General features: G+C 40.2%; 1 protein-coding gene across 3 annotated transcripts in view; it reads right to left on the bottom strand.

Moving 5' to 3' along the window:
- Positions 1-419: 419 nt before the first annotated feature.
- The window catches only part of map1aa (microtubule-associated protein 1Aa), a 31,058-nt gene continuing 8,230 nt past the window's right edge, over positions 420-23,247 (bottom strand). The window contains exons 2-7 of one of the 3 annotated variants that reach the window (XM_088334124.1): positions 18,286-18,367; positions 18,015-18,155; positions 17,386-17,916; positions 11,092-13,746; positions 10,789-11,003; positions 420-7,718 (exon numbers count right to left, since the gene is read on the bottom strand). In XM_088334124.1, the coding sequence (XP_088190250.1) occupies positions 7,563-7,718; positions 10,789-11,003; positions 11,092-13,746; positions 17,386-17,752 (3,393 nt within the window). In that variant the 5' untranslated portion in view covers positions 17,753-17,916; positions 18,015-18,155; positions 18,286-18,367 and the 3' untranslated portion in view covers positions 420-7,562. Of the gene's footprint in view, positions 7,719-10,788; positions 11,004-11,091; positions 17,917-18,014; positions 18,156-18,285; positions 18,368-23,247 lie in introns of those variants that run through there. The other 2 variants (XM_088334122.1, XM_088334123.1) reach the window with 2 other exon arrangements.

The raw sequence follows: 23,247 nt of genomic DNA, 5'->3' as shown, positions 1-23,247 counted from the left end.
GATCTGCAACCTCAGTGGAAATGTTTAAATCTAAGCTTAAAACGCACTTCTATTCTATAGCATATGAATAACCTATATTTTATGGTGACAATATCTGTGTATCTGTGTATTATTTGCCCTCATGTAGGTTTTAGATCAGGTGATGGTGTCAAAATAGTCTGTGGTTTGCAATAATCTGTGGTCTGTGCTGCCCTTTCAGACTCTTGTGATTAAGTGCTATACAAATAAACATGACTTGACTTGATTTGACATGTGTGTATCTTATTTTGTGCAGCTAATTTCCAAAAACAATATTTAAGAAAAGTGGAAGGTTTTTTTATGGAAAGCCTGATTCTGTACAAATTCACCAGGACCTGGCGGCCCCCAAGTAAATTGAGTTTGAGACCCCTTCTCTAAATGAACAAAAGATAAAGGGACAGTTTTCTGCAGTAAATGATGTTTTATTGAGCTTCATTTGGACTTTTCCCCTATTGATAATAGCTTTATTTGAACACATTTCAAGGCTAAAACAGGATATTATACTAAAAACAGGAGGAGGGTGGGGGGACAAAGCAGAATTTGGAGTAAATCCCATGTGTTTCTTTGCATTATTTTTCATGTGAGCTTTTCTAATCTCCAATTTAAAAAAACAAATGCTCGTTCCAAGTTTACTCATCTGCTGTTTAAATATGTTGAAACCTCAAAGGGTACACATACAGGTACTACTTGCGCAGTAGATAAAAAGCAATAGTCAAACTACTTTGTGTGAAAATGCAGCAGTCAAATGTGAATCATTACACAAGGTAAGTTATACCTGTCTCCAATGCAAAAAGTCTAAATTGTTTGCAGTAATGTTGAAGTATCATGGATATTGGAACTGAATAAATTGACCAAGTTCCCTATCTAATTTGATGATGCACATAGCGCACTTGGTTTATTGAAAAGTACCCTTGGTGACCACAGTGAGCTGTTAAATATGCATAAAAATGGCGACAACAAGATTTCAAAGTGCTCCATAAACATAAAGGTTATCTGCATCTACACATTCAAAGCTGCGATCTGAAGCCTTTACAAAACAAAAACCTTTGTCTTTATATTCATACAACTTTTATATTTACATTTGTTTAGGATACAGATCAGCATCTGCAGTTTTTATCCTTTGGCTCTATAAATGTTGACCCTGGAGTTTGGTTCTTGGCCCCGATATTAGTTTGATTTCATTTGGTTTGCTTGTTGCTATATCTAGAACCATAAATCCATCCATTCAACGGATAAAAACCACTGGCAGTTCTATTATTAAAACCATATATTGTAATAGAAAACACAGAAGGTGAACAAAAAGATTAAAAACAAAAGAAACAACTGACTTAAAAATGTATTAAAGTTACAAAAATATTAAAGGTGGTGTCCGTAACTTGAAATTTTGCTACCATCTGCTGCCATCTCCTGGCTTAAAGTCATGATCGCAGCCTCAGTCAGCTAATTTCTCAAGTCATGCACCATTAAACATTTAGTTTTTCATAATTTGGGGATATGGGGTGGCGTTTGGACACTATTTGAAACTGGTCTTTTCTTATTTTTTCAGGCTACACCAACAAAAAACCTGGGAAAGTGCATTCAATTAATATCCACCCCCTCCACCCCCCTTTCCGGCTTCCTAATGTGTGGAGAGTCCCGGAACAGCAGTGATAAAAGTAAGATAGCCGGTAGAAGCAAAATCATAAAGACTCTTTGAACTAAGTTAGGCATCGTTAACACATACTTAATAGAGAAAATATTCTACTTTCTTACTTGCTTTTTAAGATAGCACAAATGACACACCCCACCTTCGACAAAAACTTTTGTACCGTTTAAAAAAATAGTACAGACATAAACACACGCCTCATACTCAATGTCAGTGAAAGTACTTTTAATGTAAATTATCAATATCACATTTCACCACACAGTGCTCTGAACTAACCTTCCTACTGGGAGTTGTAGTTTGTTAGACGTGACTAGTTTTTTTTGTTGATAACACAGCACAAATTTGGCCTCACACCTAACTGTAGCAGGACAGCCAGCATGACCATATTTTCAGGGATACATTGAGACCAAATGTTTAGAAATAAAACTGAACTGCATTTGGTGATCTTGAATTTTGAAAAACAAAATACGTTATTTTCTTTAAAGGAGCTGCACGGAACCAATTCCTAGCTTGTGTCGACATCGCAGACTCTGTCAAGATCCTTATGATGAGTGTGCAATAACGTGCATTTGTTAGACGCGCTCAGAAAAACTTTCCTTGTTTTATCTTACTTGGGGTTTTAGGTTGGCATTTAGACTGTGCAGTAATCCCTCGCTGCATCGCGGTGTACTTTTCACAGTTTCGGTACTTTACTGATTTTCATCGTGCATTTTGTTCTGCAGCAGAAAACGCAAAGTAAATGCTATCCAGGGAACATGTTAGGGTGGGCTTTGTGTGTTGGATGGGCGTGACTGAATGCGCAACTGTGATAGGTTTTTGCATGACATCAGTTAAAGATTCAGGGCCGATTCACAAGTCAAAGGGTCCACCCGAAACCAACTGTGAAGCTCTGCGACAGCTCGTATTTTGAGCGTCTCTTTGAAAAGATATTCATTGATTAAATCGGACTCTGAAAACAGTCATAAGAGTGCATATACAGTAAATGCTTAATACTAACTGGTGCTCTGTGGATTGTTATCGGGCTCAGGAAGAGACTAAGGTGGCGACAGGGAAAAAGACAATAGCAGGGACGCAGGTCAAATAGTTAGAAACTTTCAGCTCCAATGTATCCCCATATTTCGTATGGAATAAATATTACACATGACTCAAACACACTAGCAATTTTGATTTGATTACTTCTGCTAGCACACTCTACCAATTTGGGTGCGTTTGCAGGTAAACTGGTCGCAGTGTTGAGCTCTGTATAACATAATCTCCATTTAGATCATGACATAAGCTATACGTTGTCTCTTGTAAATAGATATGTGCGTATCAACTACAAATTTACCCTTTTTCACATATTGTTACTATCCCCAAATATTGAACAGTTGTATAAATTACTTAATATTTACCTTTAAAAATCACTGAAACACGAATTAAATCAGTTAAAATTGAATAAAACATATTCACAAATATTTCCAACCAAGAATGAATTGTCATCGTTGGACACTCCGCTGTTTGTGCTTTCTTGTTATTTTTAAACTGGCAGTCGATGGAAAAACAATGACAGAAACCCTAATTTGATCCTCTGAAAGTGCTCGACTTGCAAAGCCTGAATTTGGCATTTTCTTTTGTGTACACTCACACCGCAAACAAAGTTCACCAAAACGATTGAGACCAGCCCTTCAAATCCTCTTTCACGATGCAACCATTCATGTCCACTCTCAACAACAAATACACCCTCTCAATCCTCTCGTGCGTCAGGACAGAAAGGCACATACGTTGAGTCCAGTGTGCAAACGCAACTTCACTCTCTTGTACATTCTTTAAAGGTGCTGTCAAGCATATGAAAATTCTTTACTCTCCACCGCCATCTCCTGGCTTAAAGTCACAATTGCAGCTCCTGCACTTATTAGACGCGCTCGAATAAGCTCTTGTTTTTTCATCTTTTTGGGGTTTGGGTTGTGTTTGGACTGTATTTGAATCGGGCTTTTTCTGACTTTCACCATTTTCATGCTACACTACAAAAGAAACTGATGACAACCATTAAATAACCAACCCCTGTCCCACACTCTCGCCCCTTTCTTGCTTCCTGTAAAGTATTGCGCGTCCCGAAGAGCATGGCTTAAATTAAGAAAAAAGCAGATAGGCGCAGCAGGGAAAAAAATGGAAAGGCCCTTTGAACTCAGTTGGGCATTGTTAACACACACTTAATAGAGAAACTATTGTACTTTCAACTCTCTACGGACACTTCAAACGCCGCACCCCACCTTTTGAAAAAGAGGCAAAAAAGCCCAGCAGCACAAGAGGTTTGGCGTCTTCTTCCCAATGAATTATATTTAAAAATAAAAAAAAGATAAGTTTGATTGACCCTTTCTTTGAACCAGTGGTTCTCAACTGGGATCCCTCCCTAATTGCAAATCGATCCATATATCAATATTATCGATACTGAGCGAGTACTTACATCGGATCGATACTGTTTTCTAAAGATCTGTCACTGTTTTAATTATGTTTTCTGTCGTAATATTATATAAACAATATAACTTTCAAATTTGATCCAGTTGTGGTTACACTATTTACACGATTGATTTTATACTCAAGATATTTCACCGTATTTTACAGACTATAAGGCGGACCTGATTATAAAACGTACCTTTAGAAATACCCCCTTACCTCCAACTATACAGTACATGAGTTTAAAACTGAAGATTAAAACATATTTCATAGAACATAAATATTACCGTATGTAGACATATTCTGCTGTAATTATGCATTTACAGATACATTCACCATAAACCAGGCACACTAATGCGCACTTTCAAATCTCTAGTAAACTTGGGGATTTTGGGTGCGCCTTATATTCCAAAAAATACGGTGTTTTAGTCGTCTTGTTGACATTGATATACTGTTTGTATTTGTAATATTGCTGTTTTCTTGCTTTGACTTTCTTGACTTTTCTTCTCAAACAGTTGTTGTCGTTAAAGTATTTTTAATTTCTATGCTGTTAAAATGTTTTACATCGCATTGTTTAGACCAGGGGTGTCAAACAGGTGGCCCGCGGGCCGCATCAGGCCCGCTAAGAGATCGAATCCGGCCCGCGAAACAACGCTGAGGGCATCGCAAGAGAAAAACGAGCGGCAGGTTGAAATATGTCCACTTGATGTTGCCAAAGTCAGCTGCCTCTTACAGACGCTGTGCTTGTATTTCTTTCTCCCTCTCTCTCTCTCTCTCTCTCTCTCCCACTCTCTCTCTCTCTTCCTCCATTTTTATCTCACTCTCTATCTCTCTCTCTTTCACTCTCTCTGTCTTTCTTTTCCTTTCTTTGTTCTTCTTCGTCTCTTTCTCTCTTTACATTATTTAGCTCTCTCTTCCTTTTGTTTCCTTTCTCTTTCTCTCTCTTGCTTCCCCCTTCTCTCTTTCTCCCCTTCTCTCCTTCTCTTTTCTCTCTATCTCTCTTTCTATTTCTCTTTGGATTTCTATTTATATCTCTTTCTTTCCTCTCTCTTACTATTTCTCTTTTTATCTTTTGTTTCTCACATTCTCTCCCCCGCCTCTCTCTCTCTCTCTCTCTCTCTCTCTCTCTCGCGAGAGAACGTTTGTTCTATCGCATGGCCCCCGAGTTAAAATGAGTTTGACACCCCTTTAGGCCCTGTGACTTCCTTTTTAAAATATTGTGTCATGGATAGTATTACACCCGTCATGTTGACTTTGTTATATTTGTATTTTAATTTCATTGCTTTTATTGGTTTTACTCTCTTGACAATAGTTCTGAATCAGTTGCAATAGAAATATAGATAAACACACATTGTATTGTTAAGTTTTCATTGTAGTTATCAAATAAAATAATAGACCATTTAAGGCTGTGTTTATCATAATTATGAATATATAATTATTCAATCATTTACGTTTTTCAAGTAATAAGTATCATTATCAGATCGCCATCGATCGATGCTACCTTGTATTTGCTTGGATTGCATCAAAACCAAAATTACCAGTATCTTCTACCCCTACTATTACTAACCCTAACCACAACCTAAATCAAGAAAAAAATCCACCTTTCAATTTTGTTGAAAATAAAGTATTGTGCAATTTAAAGCAGAGATAGTAGAATGTATTTAAATCAAAAAGAAAAAAAAGAAGCAAGCACTTTTGGGTCCCAACCCACCCGTTGAGAAACACTTTTTTACCCCACACATCCGACTGCATAACAGTTTTCCATAGCAAAGGAATAGAAAACAAATCTCAACGGCTGTAGGAAGGAAAATGCCAAGAAATGATCGTTCTAATCGCTTTGAAATATTACAGGCGGGAAGTTCACAACCATAAGGAGGTTTGCAAAAAACTCTATGCTAAAGCGAATATACTTGAAGACACTGAAAGGACACTGCGGCCTCTACTTGAATATTAGTCTCTATTTCACAATGTCGATTGAGGCACAAAGTTCTAACACTGAAACAGTTTTCGAAAAGTGACGAGAGTAATCACAACAGTCACATTTCTACCCCCACAATTTTTCCGTCAGATTTACTGCAAAAAGAAGGTTAGAACTGTAATACTTGGAAATACAGTTATCAATAGTGGCCTAAAGGCAGGGGTCTCAAACTTGCCGCCCTCGGCTGATAGTTTGAGGCCCCCAGCCTTAATAAGAAAGTTAAAGGGACAGTGTGTATTATTCAATGGGGGCCATCAGGGCTTGCAAAGCCTTCTCTGCTGACCTTAAAAATATTTGAATCTTGATGTTAATTTTGTCCATCAACACGGAATAAATAATTCCAAATTGTCTCTCAGTTTCCTTTTATTGCCCTACCAGTGGTTGTACTGCATCAAGAAGTGTGCTTTCATATTTACTGTAAGCATTCAAACAATCCAATTTCAGCCATTAGTTGTGGCTAGGCTCAGATATCTACCCTGAGGCGTTCACAAAAATCCTGAAGGTAGTGTACCCTAACATCAGTGTTCGAGAAAGCTGTTTTTGGCTGTGGTTTAGCCACTCAGATTCCGAGTTTATGTTCTGAGCGCTTGCTAGCAGGCATTGAGAAAAGTAATCGGTTTCAAAAACTATGATTGGCTAGGGGGCGGTGTTTCACTACAGCAATCGCGCAAACAGCCGTTAAACACGAAGACACTGAGATGCACGATGAAGTTCATTGTTGTGTTAATGTAATAGCGAAAGGTCAGACAACTCTGAAACAAGTATGCCTTTAGCAAGCGAAAAAGGTTTTGTCCGCCACTTTTAGCCTAGAGCTAAGATCTTAAGCCCGACCCAATCCGAATTTCGGGCCAGTCGGGCCTAAAATGTCAATCATTACATACGGGTTGGGCCAAGCTTATCTCTTGCTGACTTTTTTTTTTTATTATCCACCCATCATTTTTCTTCTTTGTCTCTGTTTATACAGTCTTGTTTAGTTAAGATTTTGCTATTGTATTTTTGCTAATCATTTATATCAATATACTTTTGTTGAATGAATTTTTTTACCACTAGAAGGAACTGAATAATACACACTGTCCCTTTAAGTGCAGCTTTAGTTGATTATGAATTGATTTGATTGATTTCTTTTCATATGAATTCTTAATGTTTTTTTTTAATTATTTTCAGATCTTATTCTGTGTAAGGGTGTTAAAATATTAACAGTGGAATGTTTTTAACCCAACCTTTTTTGTGGAAATCCTGATTTGCCTCAACCTCACCAAGCCCTAGCTTTGGCGGCCCCCAGGTAACTAGAGTTCGAGACCTCTGCCTCAAAGTGCGCGAAAAGCCGACTGATAAAGTCAAGGTATGGGTTGGACAGTCACAACAAGTTGACTAAATACTAGAAGCAAAATATCGAAATGACTCTGTATCCCACTGAAGTTACCAGAAGCGTGACAATTTCAGGCTCATTCTTCTCTGAGTTATGGAGGCCGGCCATCCCCGATGTTCCTAGAACTCGATCTTGCAGGCGGGGAATGATTCGTCCTGCATGACGACTGTGCTGCTGGAGGCCAGGACCATTATATTGAGCTCCTGCTGACGCTCGTGTGTCTGCTGGTACCACTCACGAGTCACTTCCGTGTCGTGATTCGGGATCAGCGTCACCTGAACACATAAGACATTTGACATCTGATGCGAGCAAAACTGAAAGCAGCAAACTTTATGGTCAGGAAAACAAGTTTCTAAGAAATTATGTACTTTATGTGTACGATGTCATGCAAATTCATTTGTAGAGTAAATTCATATACCAGTAAACTCTTCAACAATGGCTTTTCGACGTTGTGAGAGAATATTGGACCTTGACATTATGGATTCCCCTGAGACCTGTCCTGAAGTCAAAACATCACGTCCCTGGCCCCAAAAGCCCATCAAAGCCTATGCTTTCTCCGCAAACTCAGGAGAGTAAGTGGCCTGACCATCATCATGCTCACATTCTAGAGAGGCACCATCAAGACTATCTTGACCAGCTGCTTAGCTGTGTGGTTTGGTGCCGCCACCATGTCCTGCCAAAGGACCCTGCAGCTCATCGGTAGAACTGCAAAAATGCTAATCAATGACCCTCTCACGCCCCTCCTGGACATATCCAACTCCAAAGCCACCATGATTGCAGGTGACTCCACCCACCCTTCTCACAGCCTCCTCAACCTGATGCCCTCCAGGAAAAGACTGCTGTCTCTCAGAACCAGCAGGCTCAAAGACAGCTTCTTCCATCGGGCAGTCAGGTCTCTGAACTGTCACCTTGCCTTACCCTCTGCCACCCCTTTGCCTTCTGCCAAATCAATGCAAATCTGCTTTATCTAGATTCCGGCTATACTATGCACATTTTTTCCCAAACATTAAATATTATTAGATCGTATATGCATACTTTTCTTTTTTACCCTGTTGTTATTTGTATTGGTGTCTTATTTATTGTATGTTTGCACGTGAGAAGGAGGAAGTAATTTCCCCTGTGCTGTTTGTTGTGCATATAGCATATTTGACGATAAAAATAAATCATAAATAAAGTTGAAAATTGAGATGAGATGATGAATGTATGCTCTGTATAGAAACAACTGTTGAATATGTGTTCAGTCAGGGCTTACTTGCTATGTATACTAATAATTCGCGCTCGGACCCAAACTCAGGCCGCGTTCGACCGTAAAATGTCAATCATTAGTCCGGGCAAACCAGGCTTTTCTCTCACAATGTTTTTTTTTTTCCTTTGAGGAATATCTGGACAGCATGCAGTTACTTTTACTCATGTACTTATTTAGATGACTGCTTTTTACTTCTACTTGAGTAATAATTTTCTGATGTAACAGTAGTTTTACTTGTAGTTATATTTTTCAGATAATTCGATCATAAGAAACATGCTAACCAAACTATCAGTTTAACTCTATATCACGAAATTCAAAGAAATTTTCATCCTCTGTGTCATAGTAGAAAATGTGCCGCCTCCTCTACATCCCTTATGTCAGACGTCATTTCGGCCTCTCGCCACAAGATTTACAAACTTTATTTCTGCTTTTCTGCCAAATATCTCAGATTTTCTTCCTGGTGCCATTTTGTTCAGTTTCATTTTGCTGCACTTTGCCGAAGTGTTTATTTTGGCGCTGCACTTCGAAATGCACACTTGATTTGAGGGACTCTGCCCCAAGTAAAGCCGAAGCTACGTACCTCAGCTGAAAAGCACACTTTGACGCCAAAGGACGCACGGCGCAGAAGTAAATCTTCAAGTTATTTTGGTCTGTTGTACAGTTTGAGTGTTTACGCAACACTGTAAGATTTTTGTATTGTAATGTGTTTGCATTGAAAAAAAAAGCACCAGGTTTACTTCGGGCTCGTCCCCTCAAATCAAGTTAATGGGTTGGGTTTGGGCGCGTTCGTGCTGGATTTTTTTAGGCTTGATTTTACCTCTAATCTAGAGTAAAACGCCTGGGCAACCATATTGTGGAGAATACTGCCAGATTGAAACACGGACGTTGGTTGCCGCTGTAACAGACCAGATCGCATTCACTTGTTAAAGTTCCATGAGGATTAAAGGAAACTTCAGCGACCTTGCATTGTCGTGAAGTTTTTGATAGATTATTTCTATCGCAGTTAAATTCTGATGTATAAATTGATAACTTTAAGTGTGGGCAAAAAAGTTTAAATATCGCAAATATGTCGTAAAAGTTGAATGAAGTGCTGTCAAACTTGCCATGGCAGCCACTCCAGCAGCTCCCGTGTTATTTTCGATTGTTCTCGATTGTTCTCAGCTCAGGGATGCTGCTGGAAATGTGAATTTCCCTTCGGGGATGAACAAAGTATCTATCTATCTATCTATCTATCTATCTATCTATCTATCTATCTATCTATCTATCTATCTATCTATCTATCTATCTATCTATCTATCTATCTATTTTGCTCCTGTTTTGTATCACATGAAAAACATTAACTAATTTCTCCTCTAAAAGGGCATCACAGATGTTTCCAGACGTTAACACTGTGTTTCGTATTAAAAACGCATGTGTTGTGGGAAAGAGCAGCTCAAAGATTTTCCCGGTGCCACGCAGACTTGAGGACTTTGGCGAGTTAGCAGAAAACGATCAAATATGTTTGATACTCAATACCATTGTTGCCGCGTTTTCTTCCAAAAAGTGCCGCCTCAGAGGTGACACCAGAAGCAAAATGCTCATTGCCAGTGGTGTTGCACGTGGCTTTTAATTTCCCTCATCTCAGTAACTATGGTGATGTATTCTCTCCAGTAAGCCTAAAAACAGGCAAAGATTATCATCAGAAATACATCTGGAACTTGATGAAAATATAATGGTTTTATAACATTTCCATGGACTCCATGTTTTGTCATGCCCATGTACTGAACCCTTGCCTGCCCTTCCGGATCACAAGTACCACCTGAAGAACTCTTGGACTGTCGCCCTTTCTGTGCTGACTAACTGGAACACAGACCCCCTGCCTGCATCTCGGACTATAATTGTTGCCTCGCTACCTGACTTCCTGTGGACCAAAAAGCCAACGTTTGCGGTACTAATTAGTGTTTCTGCACTTTACTTCCAAACTACCCCGGGTGGGTTCTTGACAGAAATCTCATTCAGAGTGGGAGTTAGTTCAACACAAGAAAAATCAGATCCTCAGAAATTTCCCAACACTCATTTGTCATTCACTTAATACTTTATGTACAAGGCGGAATCTTTACCTGAAGATTGGACCCCCACTGTGCTTTGCCATCTAACAGTGCGTTGAGAACCGCTCGACTAGGTTCACCATTTGCAGCGTCATTCCCGCTTACGACGTAATATGCCGAGCGGATGCGTTTGAAAAATTCTTGATCTGTGTTCTTGGCACTGCAGTGGTTTGGAATGTAGGCCATGTCCACATAAATAGGAGTGGCAGAACCAGCCTTTTGGGAGCCTGCCAGTTCGCAAGAAAGGAAGGAGGTCAAACAAAATGTGCAACACAAGCTGAAATCCTCAAAGGTTTGTTCGTTTGTAACTCTTACCCGAACTGCTCTTGCTCCCATTGGTCATAACCTTGCCAGGATTGTAGCTTGATCTTGAGAGATCATCGTCCTTTGAGCCTTGCCCATCGGACAAGCGAGACATGTGTGAACTTTTATCTGCTTCTTTCTTTTTCAACAAGGCGCTCCGAGGTGAAGCTGTTTGTTTAACAGGCAAAGGGGATTTCTTGCGTCTTGCCGGGGATGCTGATTTTGATTTCCCAGGGATTTTCTTTGAGTTTTTAGATTTAAGCTCTTTTTTAACTGAGATATTACTCAAATAGTCAGGATCCACCATGCAGACATCAGGGTGAGAAGGGTGAGGGTAAGGGTCCTTTGGAGGTGCGGGAACCGGGTCGTGGCTCTTCCAGGAAGCAGGGTGATGACGGTCTTCTCCCGATGCAGATATTTTGTCAATAGGCATATAGTCTGCATCCTCATCAGAATCAATGTTGCCTTCAGCAGTGACTGACGGATACTGTTCTGTTCCTGGAGGAAGTTCAGAGTCTGACTGAGATTCCAGAGACTCGCTTACAGAAGTTGGTGGTGTGTCCTCTGTTGCTAGACCCAAATGTGCGGACGTTCTACCAGTTTGTTGGTCAGTCTGATAATGATGCGGCTGCCTGTGAGCCCTTCTCTTAACTGACATGTCATGTTCATTTCCTTCAAGGGACTGGTCACTTTGCTCATCTTGATCTTCATCATCTTCATTACTACACAGCTCCTGCATGCATGGGTTGATAAAGGAAGGTGAAAGGTCAGTTTTATGCTGCACTGACTCCCAGGATGAATATCCAGGAGAGGTGTGGCCTGCAAATGCAGAAGTTGCCCCTGCGAGTGCTTTACCAGAGATATCCTGATCACTGTCATCTTCATTATCATCCTCATCATCATCCTGCACTTGTCGGCTGCATTCATTAGTATAAAAAGGAGTGTGAAACGGCTCAGTAGAAGAGAGAGAAAGTGGGCGTGCTGGGTGCTCTGGCTCTTTTTCACACTCCTCTTCAAACTCATCGTCATGACGATAATGCGGAGGAGAGTCACCAGGCATCCTCCCTATCTGAGGTTTGGATGTTTCCCATTCATAGGAACTCCTGTACCCTGTGACAGTAACTTTGGACTCTGTCTTAGATATTGCTGCAGCGCCAGAGAGGAGAGTTGAGCTTACCTTGGCTTCTGTGGTACAACTGGTTGAGTCTGGCTTGCTGGCTTCAGATGGTGAAGACATGTAGGGTCCAATAACATCAGGGAGCACACTGCTTGTTTTTTCACCTGCAGCAGAAGTAGCTTGCTTGTCAGAAAATGTCAAGGTACCACACAAGGGTGACATTTGAGTGGTTTTCTGCATATAATCCCCCTCATCCTCCTCTTCACTGTTGTCAGTCTCATCAAAGTAATGTTTTCCCTCAATGTTGGGATGCGGTGAAGAAGTAACACCGCATAGAGCAGCACTGGCTGCCTCTTTGTCAGTTGAGAGTGTAGTTTGTTCAGAGTTCCCGGTTATTGAGTTCCCAAAGCTTTTTGCAGCGTCCGAAGTTGACACCTCAGACCATTCAGGCCTATAGAAGCAGTCTAACTGAGGGTGTTTATTTGTTAAACTGCCCAAGGAAGACGTGTGTTCCTTTTTGTCTTCGGTAAATGCAGCAGACGACTGCATCACCAACGATTTGGCTTCTTCGAATGGGCTGAAAGGTGAAAAATGGGCAGGACTAGAGGAAGACTCTGCTGTGGTTGTAACAGGTGTATGTTTCCCAGACACTTCTAGATAATCATCTTTAGTGCCAGACAAAGTGGAGAAGGGAGAGTCTAAGACTGGGGAATGTTCTTCTTTGAAGGAGGAGTATTCAAAGAGCGGCTCAGCCGAAGCTGGGGTCTCTAACTCTTCTCCAAGCTGACGACTTGTAGAGAAAGAGCCAGAGGTAGAGGAGGAATAACTATAAGCAGAGGAGGAGGAGTACCCAGGGGCAGCTGTGGTTGTGTACTGAAAGCTACTGTCTGGTGATTTCTTGCTCAGTTGGTCAGGGGACTGACGTTTTTCAAAATCAAAATCCTCTCCATCGTTCTGGTAAAATCTTCTCTCTGATAACTTCAAGGTAATATCCTCTTTCACTTTGTCTGTGTTCGAACAGAGTTTATTTTTTCCCCGTTCAATGGAGGGCAACTCTTTTGAGTAACCCAATAAATCTTTTGACTCCTCATTTGACTTTACACTTGAGAATGTAGAGCCTGACATTTCTTCATCCACAACTGTATTGAGTGAGCTGGAAAGACTTTCTTTCAAACTGGGCATTCCCTGACTATCAAAGCCATACCCAGCCATGGAGACCATAAATTCAGACTTATTGGAACATAACATTTCACTTGCCATAGGTTTTACTTCTTTCTTAAATGTCTCTTTGGTACCTTTTTCCATGTCAAAATGAATATTATTTTTATTATCATCCTCTTCATCGGCTGAGTCATCATCATCATCTTCATCATCAACATCTTCATCATCGTAATCTCCTTGATCCCTTGCAGTGAATTTCTGCAGATCAATACCCAAGCATGCAGCTTGTTTGTTGTCAGTGCCATCAGCTGTGGTGAAATTTAACGCTGTCAATGATGGTTTGGAACAGGCGGTTTGGTCTGGAAAAGGCATTGGATCCTTGATGGACACTAAAAAAGTAGAAGATGCTTCAAGTCTATCTGCCACTGAAGGAAATCGGCTTCCAAATAGCTCAGTTTCTTTACCCTGTTTGACCAAATGAACAGCACTACTACTCTTGGAGTCGTGACATGTTGGGGAGGTGGGATTTTGATCGCATGAGACTATACACCCACCCTTCTCTGACAGGTTGCCCTTTTCTGTTACAGGGTATGATGGCTTATGTATTTCATCCCCTGCAATGTCTTTCTCCATCTTATCTAATGATCCCTGACTAAATGAATCAGATTCCACAGAACTTGGTTTGCTATCATACACATCACCATAGGAGAAGGTTTTGCCATGTACATAAGGTGTGTCTTGTCTAATATAGATAGCTTTCTCTTTTACCTCCTTCTCTGGAAAATCATGGATATTAAAATGAACACTTTTCTCAGGCCCTTTGAAAGACAAATCAGTTATTTCAGCTGTCGCATGACACTTTTCTGATTTGCTTAATTCCGTATGTAATCCGGGAAGGAAATTATCGGTTTCATCTTCATCTGAGTATATTTGACTAATTTGAGTCTTATTTCCACCTGTACTTGGAGAACTGTCAATTTTTTCAATGTCCGTCTGTGTCTCATTTGATAGGTCATCATCCAAAAAGCAACCTTCCTTTGCCTCCATAAGTTTTGCCTTTACAGCTGGCTGAAGATCCTTTTTAATGTAATATTCATCTTCCTCTACACTATCCTCATCAGATTCCTCAGATGTCTCCAATGTTGTTTTGTCACCTTTCAATCCAATGGAGGACAAGTTATCACAAATAGTGACTGGTTTTTCTGTTTTGTGCGTGTCGCATTTCGAGTTTGTCCCTGTTGCAGTTTTGTTTTCTGTCTCTAAGGTTTTTTCTTCTGCTGGAGAGTAGCCACTGCTTGTAGGCACTGATTGTGTAGGTGAAGCCAGTTTCACAGTACTGTCATCTGGACTTGGACATCTGTCATCACTGTCTTGTCTTAAATGAGAGTCCAAACCAGTGAGAGGTAGAGTTGATGATACAGGTTGTATTGCAGTGCTGATCTTGATGTCTCCTTTACTAAAGGATATTTTTTCACTGACAAGTTGAGTAGGGAATTCCTGCTTGCCAGAAAAGACAGGAGAAGAGATACCAGACAAGGGTGAATTTGCTTTTTCTCTAAGCAAGCCTAATGCTGCTCTTTCATAGCCCTCCTGGAGTCTACCCAAAGGGATGTCAACATTTGGAGTCTGATCTTCATCATCATCTTCTTCTTCTTCATTATCTTCATCACGAACAGCATTGGCTCTGGCATCACCCTCCAATTCATGAATGTTGGGCTGGTACTCATCAGATGAAGGAGACTTAAAACATTTGTCATCTTCCAGGGAGGAGGTAGGTGAAATAGTTCCTGCGGAATGGTGATATTCTTTTCCTTGGTTTCCTTCTGTGCGCAACGGTGCATTGGTAATGCTTTCAAAAAGTAAGGGGTTTCTTCCAACCTCTTCGTTTTGAGGGGCGGTAACAGATGCAATGGACTGATCTTCAGCTACAGATGTGGCAAAGGAAGACATCTTGTCATAATCTGTTATGGATGTGGCAGACGATATATGTTCCTCTTCTGCAAGAGGAGCCGCAATGACAGCGGGGTAAGATGTCATATCATGCTCCTGAATTCCCATGAGAGGTCTGGTTTTGACATTTACAACATCGGACACAGCAAAGCATTTCATCTCTTTCAGACTGGTCACAGAGTCAAAGCTGTGCGTAGACTCAACCGATCTAGGTACTTCAGGTGTTGGGACGCCATGTTTTTCCGCACTATATCGCAATTGCGTCATTCTCTCTTCTGTATCATCATGGATTTCCTCATCCGAGATGGTCTGTTCAGTCTCAGAGTAAACAGGAATGGTTTCATCTTGGATATAGGAGATCTGCTGCTCTGAGGCAGATTCTACTACTCCGTGTCCAGGTTTTTCTGCATTGAATAAGTTCAATTCTGTTCTTGGTCTGCCTTCGAATTCTTTTCCAGCACTTTCCTGTTTTACCTCATGTGCTTTATACTTGTTGAAGGCATCATCTTCTGTTCCTTCAAGCTCAGCTTTTTCAATAACATAATCATCCTCTGAGCTATCGCTTTTCTTTGATATGTTCTTGAGGTCATCCTTTCTAGAATATCCTCTGTAATCCTCATGTGTCTTGTCTTCATAGTTCTTGTTGGTACCACTGTTAAATTTTTCCCTTTGAAGAGGTGCAATCTTTTCTGAAATTGTCTTTTCTGTTTTGACTTCATCTGTTTTCTCATGGAATGCAGATGAAGCCGTCTCTGAATTAGAAACATGTGATGTTTTTTTATCTTCAGGGAAAAATGCTTTACTGACTACAGTATCTTTGTAAAAGGACACATCAGATATTTGGATAGTATCACTCTCAGGTTTTGATGATATTTCTCTTTTAAGTGCCTCAAAGTCCTCAGTAAGGTCTTCAGGGGAAGATACAATGGACCTGTCTGCAAGAGCGGCTGCAGCGACCTCCTCGTGAAGGTTCTCCACAATTCGCTTTTTATCATCAGGATGATGCATACCGGCTGTATGTTTTTCTGTCTTGCTTTTAGTCTGAGTCTTGACTTTGTGTAAAGTTTTTCTCACTTCAGGAGTGAGTGGCTTTAGGTCCGGTTTCATGATTTTTCTCAATTCTGGTTTACTTGTGTCTTTCTTTTTGAGATCCTTCTTGTTCTTCTCTTCTTTTCTTATATTTACATCATGTTTTACTTTGTCTTGCTTAATGTCCTTCTTCTCTTTGTCTTTCTTTTCATCCGTTCGCAAGACATTTTTGTCCTTGGACATTACCTTTTTGTGTGACTTTCCTGTCGCAGGGGCTGCTTCACTATTTTTCTGTTGTTTGGTGGCCTTCAGACTTTGACTTTTAATTTTTTTCTCTTCTTTCTTTTCAACTTTATTGTCTGTTTTTGTTTTATTTGAGACCTCATCTTCCTGCCCAACTTCTTTCTTGGCAATTTTTGAGTTAAATTTTGGTGATGCTTTTACACTGTCTATGCTGTCAGTTCTAGTTTTGATCTTAGTCTGTTTGATTATGGGTAACGGTGCACCAGATGCTAAGTCTTTTGGAGTAGCTACTGGGTATTTCAAAAAGTCAAGATGTTTCAGTTTCTCAAGTCCCTCAAAGATTTTATTCTGTGGTGCATTTCCAGGAAAGAGCACCCTGACTATCCTTTCTGTTGGACGATGAGGAATCCAAACAATAAGGGCTGTAACTGATGTTAAGTATGGAACAGATATTTCGCCCTCTTTTCCATTAGACATCAGAATACCAGTCTTGGCTTTGCTGTTTCCAGCCCATTTTTGCATAAGAAACTGCATCTCTTTGCTCTCCTTGACAGGGTTTAAGACATACATGTCTAACTTTCCCACTCCAAGTTTATGAAAGAGTGTGATGGGTTCAAGTGTGTTACTTACTGCCCTATGGAGTGGTTCAGGTGTGATATCAAGTTTATTGAGATATTGCAGTGTAAGTGATCCTTCCTCAAAGCTTCGTTTAGTTTTTAGAGTGGACTCTGGCATCCGAAGCTTCTCAGGGATGTTCAAAAACACAATTCCAAGCTCTGGGGATATCAGGTTATTCACTAACTCACCATTGCTGCTTGAACAAGATCCTTGGTTTCCCTCCTCTTCCAGCTCTGCTATTTTTCTCTGCAACAAGCCATTAATGCCAGGGAGGTTGTCTGCCCCAATATGTGTGATGAGAATAGAGTCAATTCGGTCAAGGTGCCGGATGAGCTTCCAAAAGCAAGATTTCCTGTCAGAACCACCATCCACTAGGATGTTAAAACCATTGACGGCAAACAAAGCAGAATCTCCTCTCCCTCCAGGAAAGATGTAGCAACAAGGTTTGGAAAGTTTCAAAAATCCTCCAGAAGTTGGGGGCTCGAGAAGTTCAAAGGGAGATAGCATAGCTTGTGTTTCTGAGACATACTCTGTAAATCCAGTCACACCTTCCATTTTGGGAAAGTGATCTTCAGGGTTTCAACGTAATTCCAGAATATTTTAAACTGATGCTGCTGCTCCTTGCTTTGACAGAGAGAGATCCCGCCCCTGTTTCCCCAAGAGGAAACAGGAAGGCTTGCTGTCTCCGCTGGAAAGCTTCTGGAAACGACTGCCACCACCTAGAAATGTGAGTGCACATTTAAAAGAAAGATTGTAAAATAATACAATTATTATACAAAGTCTATAAAAGGGGCATAGATTATCAGATTGTACATACTTAAAAGTTAGAGATGATTTCAGAGAAGAGGTGCCAGGTAAAGGCACCACCATGTGAAGAGATGTCACCTCCCAAGTTGGAGCTCAGCTCGCAGAGTATCTCCAGTTTGCTTACAACCGCGTCAATGATAAGAGAATTGAACTGGGTAGAGTTTGAAATACGTATGAGTAAACTATTACTACACAGTAAAGTTGACATTTTTAATACAAAACATGACCACTTGATTATCAATAATGAACATCAAAGCAGTAGTCCTTCTGCCATTTCTCACCTCTGAAGAAACAGCCTCTTGTGATGGGCTGACCAACACCACTTGCTCAAGGATGTCACACTGATATAGGAAATCCTGTGAACTAAAGTGAACAAACACAAAAAAATGTAAAAAAAAAAGTTTTTAGTGCTGTGTTCAAATTTCTTTACATTTATTTGAAGACTGTCAATTACATAATATATTACTCTCCTGACTATGTTTTGAATTCATTTGAAAATTAAACACAACATTCAGACATGACGCAATTTCTTAGTAACATCAATCTGACCTCTGAACATTTTTATTTCACCTGTGGCGTTCAACAGAGCGTTGTACTTGGCCCCTTCCTTTTAGTATCTTTTTCCTTCCACTTGGCGATATTATTTGCAGGTATAATATGAGTTTCCACAACTGTATCTGCCACTGTGCAGTCCTTTGAGACATTTTGTGATTAAGAGCTATACAAATATATGTGACTTGACCTGACTTGAAGAGGGCACAGGCTCCTAGCCTCAGGCAATAAATTGCATTCATCATTTCATTTCATCTTATTTCATTTGTTCATACTTGTTTGTTGATGTTGTATTTTCTGTTGCTCTTTAATCATATGGCACTTTTCTGCTGTTTTGCAACATTTTTGGACATATAGTCATGTTTTGTATTCGGGCAGCTGAGAGTGACCGTGTGTGAGTGTGTGGAATAAATGAGACCACAGAGAGGAAGAGGAGTGAATGGACATGGCAAATGTAAATAAAGCCATTGTGAACTAGAAAGGGAATAAAAAGAGTTAAAACTAACACACATCGGACATCCATATTGTCCCTTGTAATATGCAACATAAAAATGCTTTTAAATAAAATTGTAGTCTTGCAAAGTTATTCTTGTTTTTACAAAATGTACCTGTAATTCGAAAACACATTTTTCTGTAACTGTAGCAGAACACAATTACACACAAAATCCTGATTATTTAATGCCGTTACATGCACACTATAATGTTACTCCTTAAGCCTGCCCAGATGTGTCCTTTTGGGTTTGGGTCAAGTGGACATATGGGATGAGTTTGTTCATCCTCCAGCAACTGTCTGCCACCTAGTCTAGTCAAGGTTGGGCGTTGTCATAGACCGGGAGGAACTCAGGTCCAATAGCGCCAGAGTAGGTTCTGCTAATGGGTTTTTATTCACTACTTAATAATTTAAAACGTAAAACCTTTAGAGTCTATGGATATTTCCCTCGGACTTTCATTGATCCACCACCAAATTGGTAATGCTGAAATATGTTGTAGACATCATAAAATCCTCCAGGCATTTCCAGACCCTTTCATGTTTTCAGCATTTCAGGTTAAACTTTCTCTCATTGAAGAAGCGCACAGGGCAGTGGTGTAGTTACCAAATTTGGTGTTCTATGGCAAATGTTAATCGAGCTTTACAGTGCTGGGCATTGAGCACAGAGCACACCAGAGGACGTCAGGCCATCAGATCCCTCTTTTGGATCCTGTTTCTGAAAGAACAGTCACATCAGTCGCCTGCTGGAGGTCATTTTGTTGGGCTCTGGCTGTGCTTATCCTTGGACAAAGGAGTTTAAGAACCTGTTCAGTGAGCTAAGACTCCTCAGACTATCTATGAGCTCAATAATGTCACACCAGATAGGGAGGAGACACTATCCGCCGTCCAATGAGAGGCATGTGTCATCACTGTCTTGGACAATTTCAGTTATTACCTATGTTTATTGTTGATGTTCAAAATGTTTTGTGTATTGTTACCAAATGCAACTTTCTATTACTTGTGTCTCTCCTCAAAGTTTGTTTTCCTTATGCTGATGTTTTTTATTTGTTCTTGCCCGTCAAAAAGAACATGTAAAAGGTTTGTAATCCTACCATGTATATTCTTCAGTGTACGTCAGTACAATAAACCAACCTACAAAATATAGAGCATGTAAAAGCACTTTGCCTTCCCCAAACTCATCCTCTTATTTTTCTCCTGGTGTTATCCTAAGACCATTAAATATCCTCTAGACTCAAACACCAAAAAAACCGAAGCAATCACAGGAATCCTGAGCCTCATTGGTTGTTGCCATGACGATGCTGATGTGGCCGTCTCAGTAATCTGAGTAACACTGACCCTGGCTCGTCTGTGGGAGACGCATTGCAGCATTTCTGCAAAAGGGAGGGACGGCTTATGCTCTGATAGTAGGAATGCATTGCTTACAATCAGAACCGAGCATCAACAGCCGGATTATTTGAATGCAGCAGTTTCTAATGCGAGCTATATTTAACATGATAGAGCTTCATCCTCCCACCAACAATGACTTAACACCTTCAGTTTCATTTGTGTTGACAAAAAAATCTTTATTACAGTCAATGGGAGAAATATCATAAGTTAAATGGAAATACATAGATAAATAGATATTGTTTATCGTAAAGTTTCGTGAGGAAACACATTTTCGTCCAAATGGTGTGTTCATCAAATTGACAGGCTGATTTTAGGCAACATTAAAAAAAACATTGCCACATATCAATGGCTAGTCAATGACAAAGTTATAACGGTTAACCACCAAGTAATGAAAAATTTTAAAGGTGGTGCTCGCAACTTGAAATTTTGCTCCTCTCTGCCGCCATCTCCTGGCTTAAAGTCACAATCTCAGCCTCAGCCACCTCGTTTCTCAAGCACTTATAAACTCTAATTTTTTTCATCCTTTTAGGGTGGCTTTTGGACTGTATTTGAAATAGGCCTTTTCTTACTTTAACCATTTTCAGAATACTCTAACAAAAAACAAGAAACGGGGACAAAGTATTGAATAAATGCACGCCCCTTCTACCCCCTTTCCTGCTTCATAATGTGTTCCGAGATCTGGAACAGCGGTGCTAAAAGTAAGTTAAAAGCAGATATGCGCAGTGGAAAAAAAATTAGATATGTTATTTATTTAAAAACCTTTTTTTATCGTTTGTAGTCCCCTAGCCATAGTGTCGAATATGCATTAAAAACAAAAAAGCACACTGTCACTTTTCTTCCCATCAAAATTGATTGCAAATTAAAAAAACAAATATATAAATATTTTTTTTTTAATTTAAGCAATTCAAAAAAGATTCTTGCCTCGAGACTAGTATTTGAGTCTATGGTTGCTTTATATTGAAGTGAGACCAAGTCGCTCCAACAATAGCATTGGGTTTCTGTTTTAGTAAAGGTTTACCTCTTAAACCAGCACTTGATTGTTTTTAAATATTCAGAAGACAGATTGTGTTGCATAATAACATTTAAGGCTTTCTAATGTCAAAATGTTGGAATGTATGAAACAGTATTCAAAGCAGTTGTAGTTGGCTACAGTCAAGTGGCTAACTTGCACGGTTAGCGGAATAGGCACCTAAAAAGAAAAGTAAACACATGCAAGAGCTCACTAGAAATTTTAAAGTGACTGGATTCTCATTCACAGGACTTTGCAACATTCACTTGCATCTCCAGCTGTGATACCAAAAGACTCAGCAAGCTTTGTTTAGAGTGGCTAACAATAACTTCCACGGCCAGAGGCAAGACATAGGTTGCAGTTAAGTAGCTAGCCAGCGAAAACTATTGGAAGTATGTTTAAATATACCAAGTCAACCACTTCAAGAAATCATCGTACAAGAAAATCACAATGACGCAACACTGGTGAGCTATTTTCAGAACGGGTCTGCAGGCACCTCAGTTGTCTTTAGGGGGCACCCCTGGTGCCTGCAGGGTCCACGTTGGAGACCCCTGAGCTAGAATATAACAAATGGTGGATAGCTGAATCACATGTTTCAAAGACGATCACATGCAAGACACAGCTAAGGAAGGTAAGTAGCAGTTAAACCACTGCTAAAGCTACCACTGGCAAGACATTCTTGCAAAATTGTTAAAAAAGTGAATATTAACAATCCCTAACTGAGTTCAAAGAATCTTTATGCTTTATTTTCCTAAGGGCCTATATGCTTTTTTTTCTTTCTTTCAGCAAAGCTGTCTGGGGCAGAACACATTAAGTAGGAGGTATGTGAAGAGTGGGGAGTGCTGCAGAGTGACGTCATGCTTATCCCCCGGGTTTTGTTTTTATTTGTTAGTGTAGCATGAAAATGGTGAAAGTAAGAAAATACCTGCTTCAAGTATAGTGCCAACGCCAACCAAGACCTCAGAAAGATGAAAAACGAAGAGTTTATTTGAATGCGTCGAAGAAATGCACATACTTGCACATGCATCATGAACAAGCTGACTGAGGCTGCAATGATGACGTAAGCGAGAAGATGGCCGCAGCGTGTAACAAAATCTCCAAATTCCGTACGGTTCCTTTAATCTTTTGTAGGTGGATGGGGGTGAAACATGTCAATTTTTACAAGCAATATCTGAGACAATTGAATATATTTACAAATTTTGTAGACTTGCCCTGCAATTGTCCAGCAACCAGTCAACGGTTTCTCCTCCCCACTGCCCCTGCCCAAAATTGGCCAGGATGTGTTCCTGCAACACAGTCACTCTCGAGAGGATAAGCAGTTGGATATTGAATGAATGAACAAATGAATGAAATTGCAGACCTGAGTAGGTTTAGTTATGCCTGTTTGCTTATGTGCAGTTTGTTATGTTATGAGCGCCACGGGTCAACGGAGCGGAGGGCCAGAATTCAATTCCAGCTACCGCAGCCTTCCTGTGCGGAGTTTGCATATGCCTGTGTGGGTGTCCTCTAGGCACTCCGGTTCAAAATACATGCATGTCAGGTACATTTTCCAGTCCAAATTGTCCTTAGGTGTGAATGAGCAAGCGAGTTGACTGTCATTGTGTGCCCTGCGACTATCTGCCAACCAGTTTGGGGTTTCCCCTGCCAACTCCACCGTAGTTGGCTGGAATGGGCTCCAGCACCCCCGCAACCCTGGTGAGGATAAGCGGTGCAGAAAATTGATGGATGGATGGATTAAATCGTTTTTTATCTTCGGTTATAATCTCTATGTGCCTTAAAGTTTGAAGCGACTTATATATGAAAAAA

Source organism: Urocampus carinirostris, chromosome 4 (genome assembly GCF_059441175.1).
Source record: "Urocampus carinirostris isolate Australia breed hairy pipefish chromosome 4, RoL_Ucar_1.0, whole genome shotgun sequence".
NCBI lineage: Eukaryota > Metazoa > Chordata > Actinopteri > Syngnathiformes > Syngnathidae > Urocampus > Urocampus carinirostris.
This window is presented reverse-complemented; position numbering and strand designations above follow the sequence as displayed.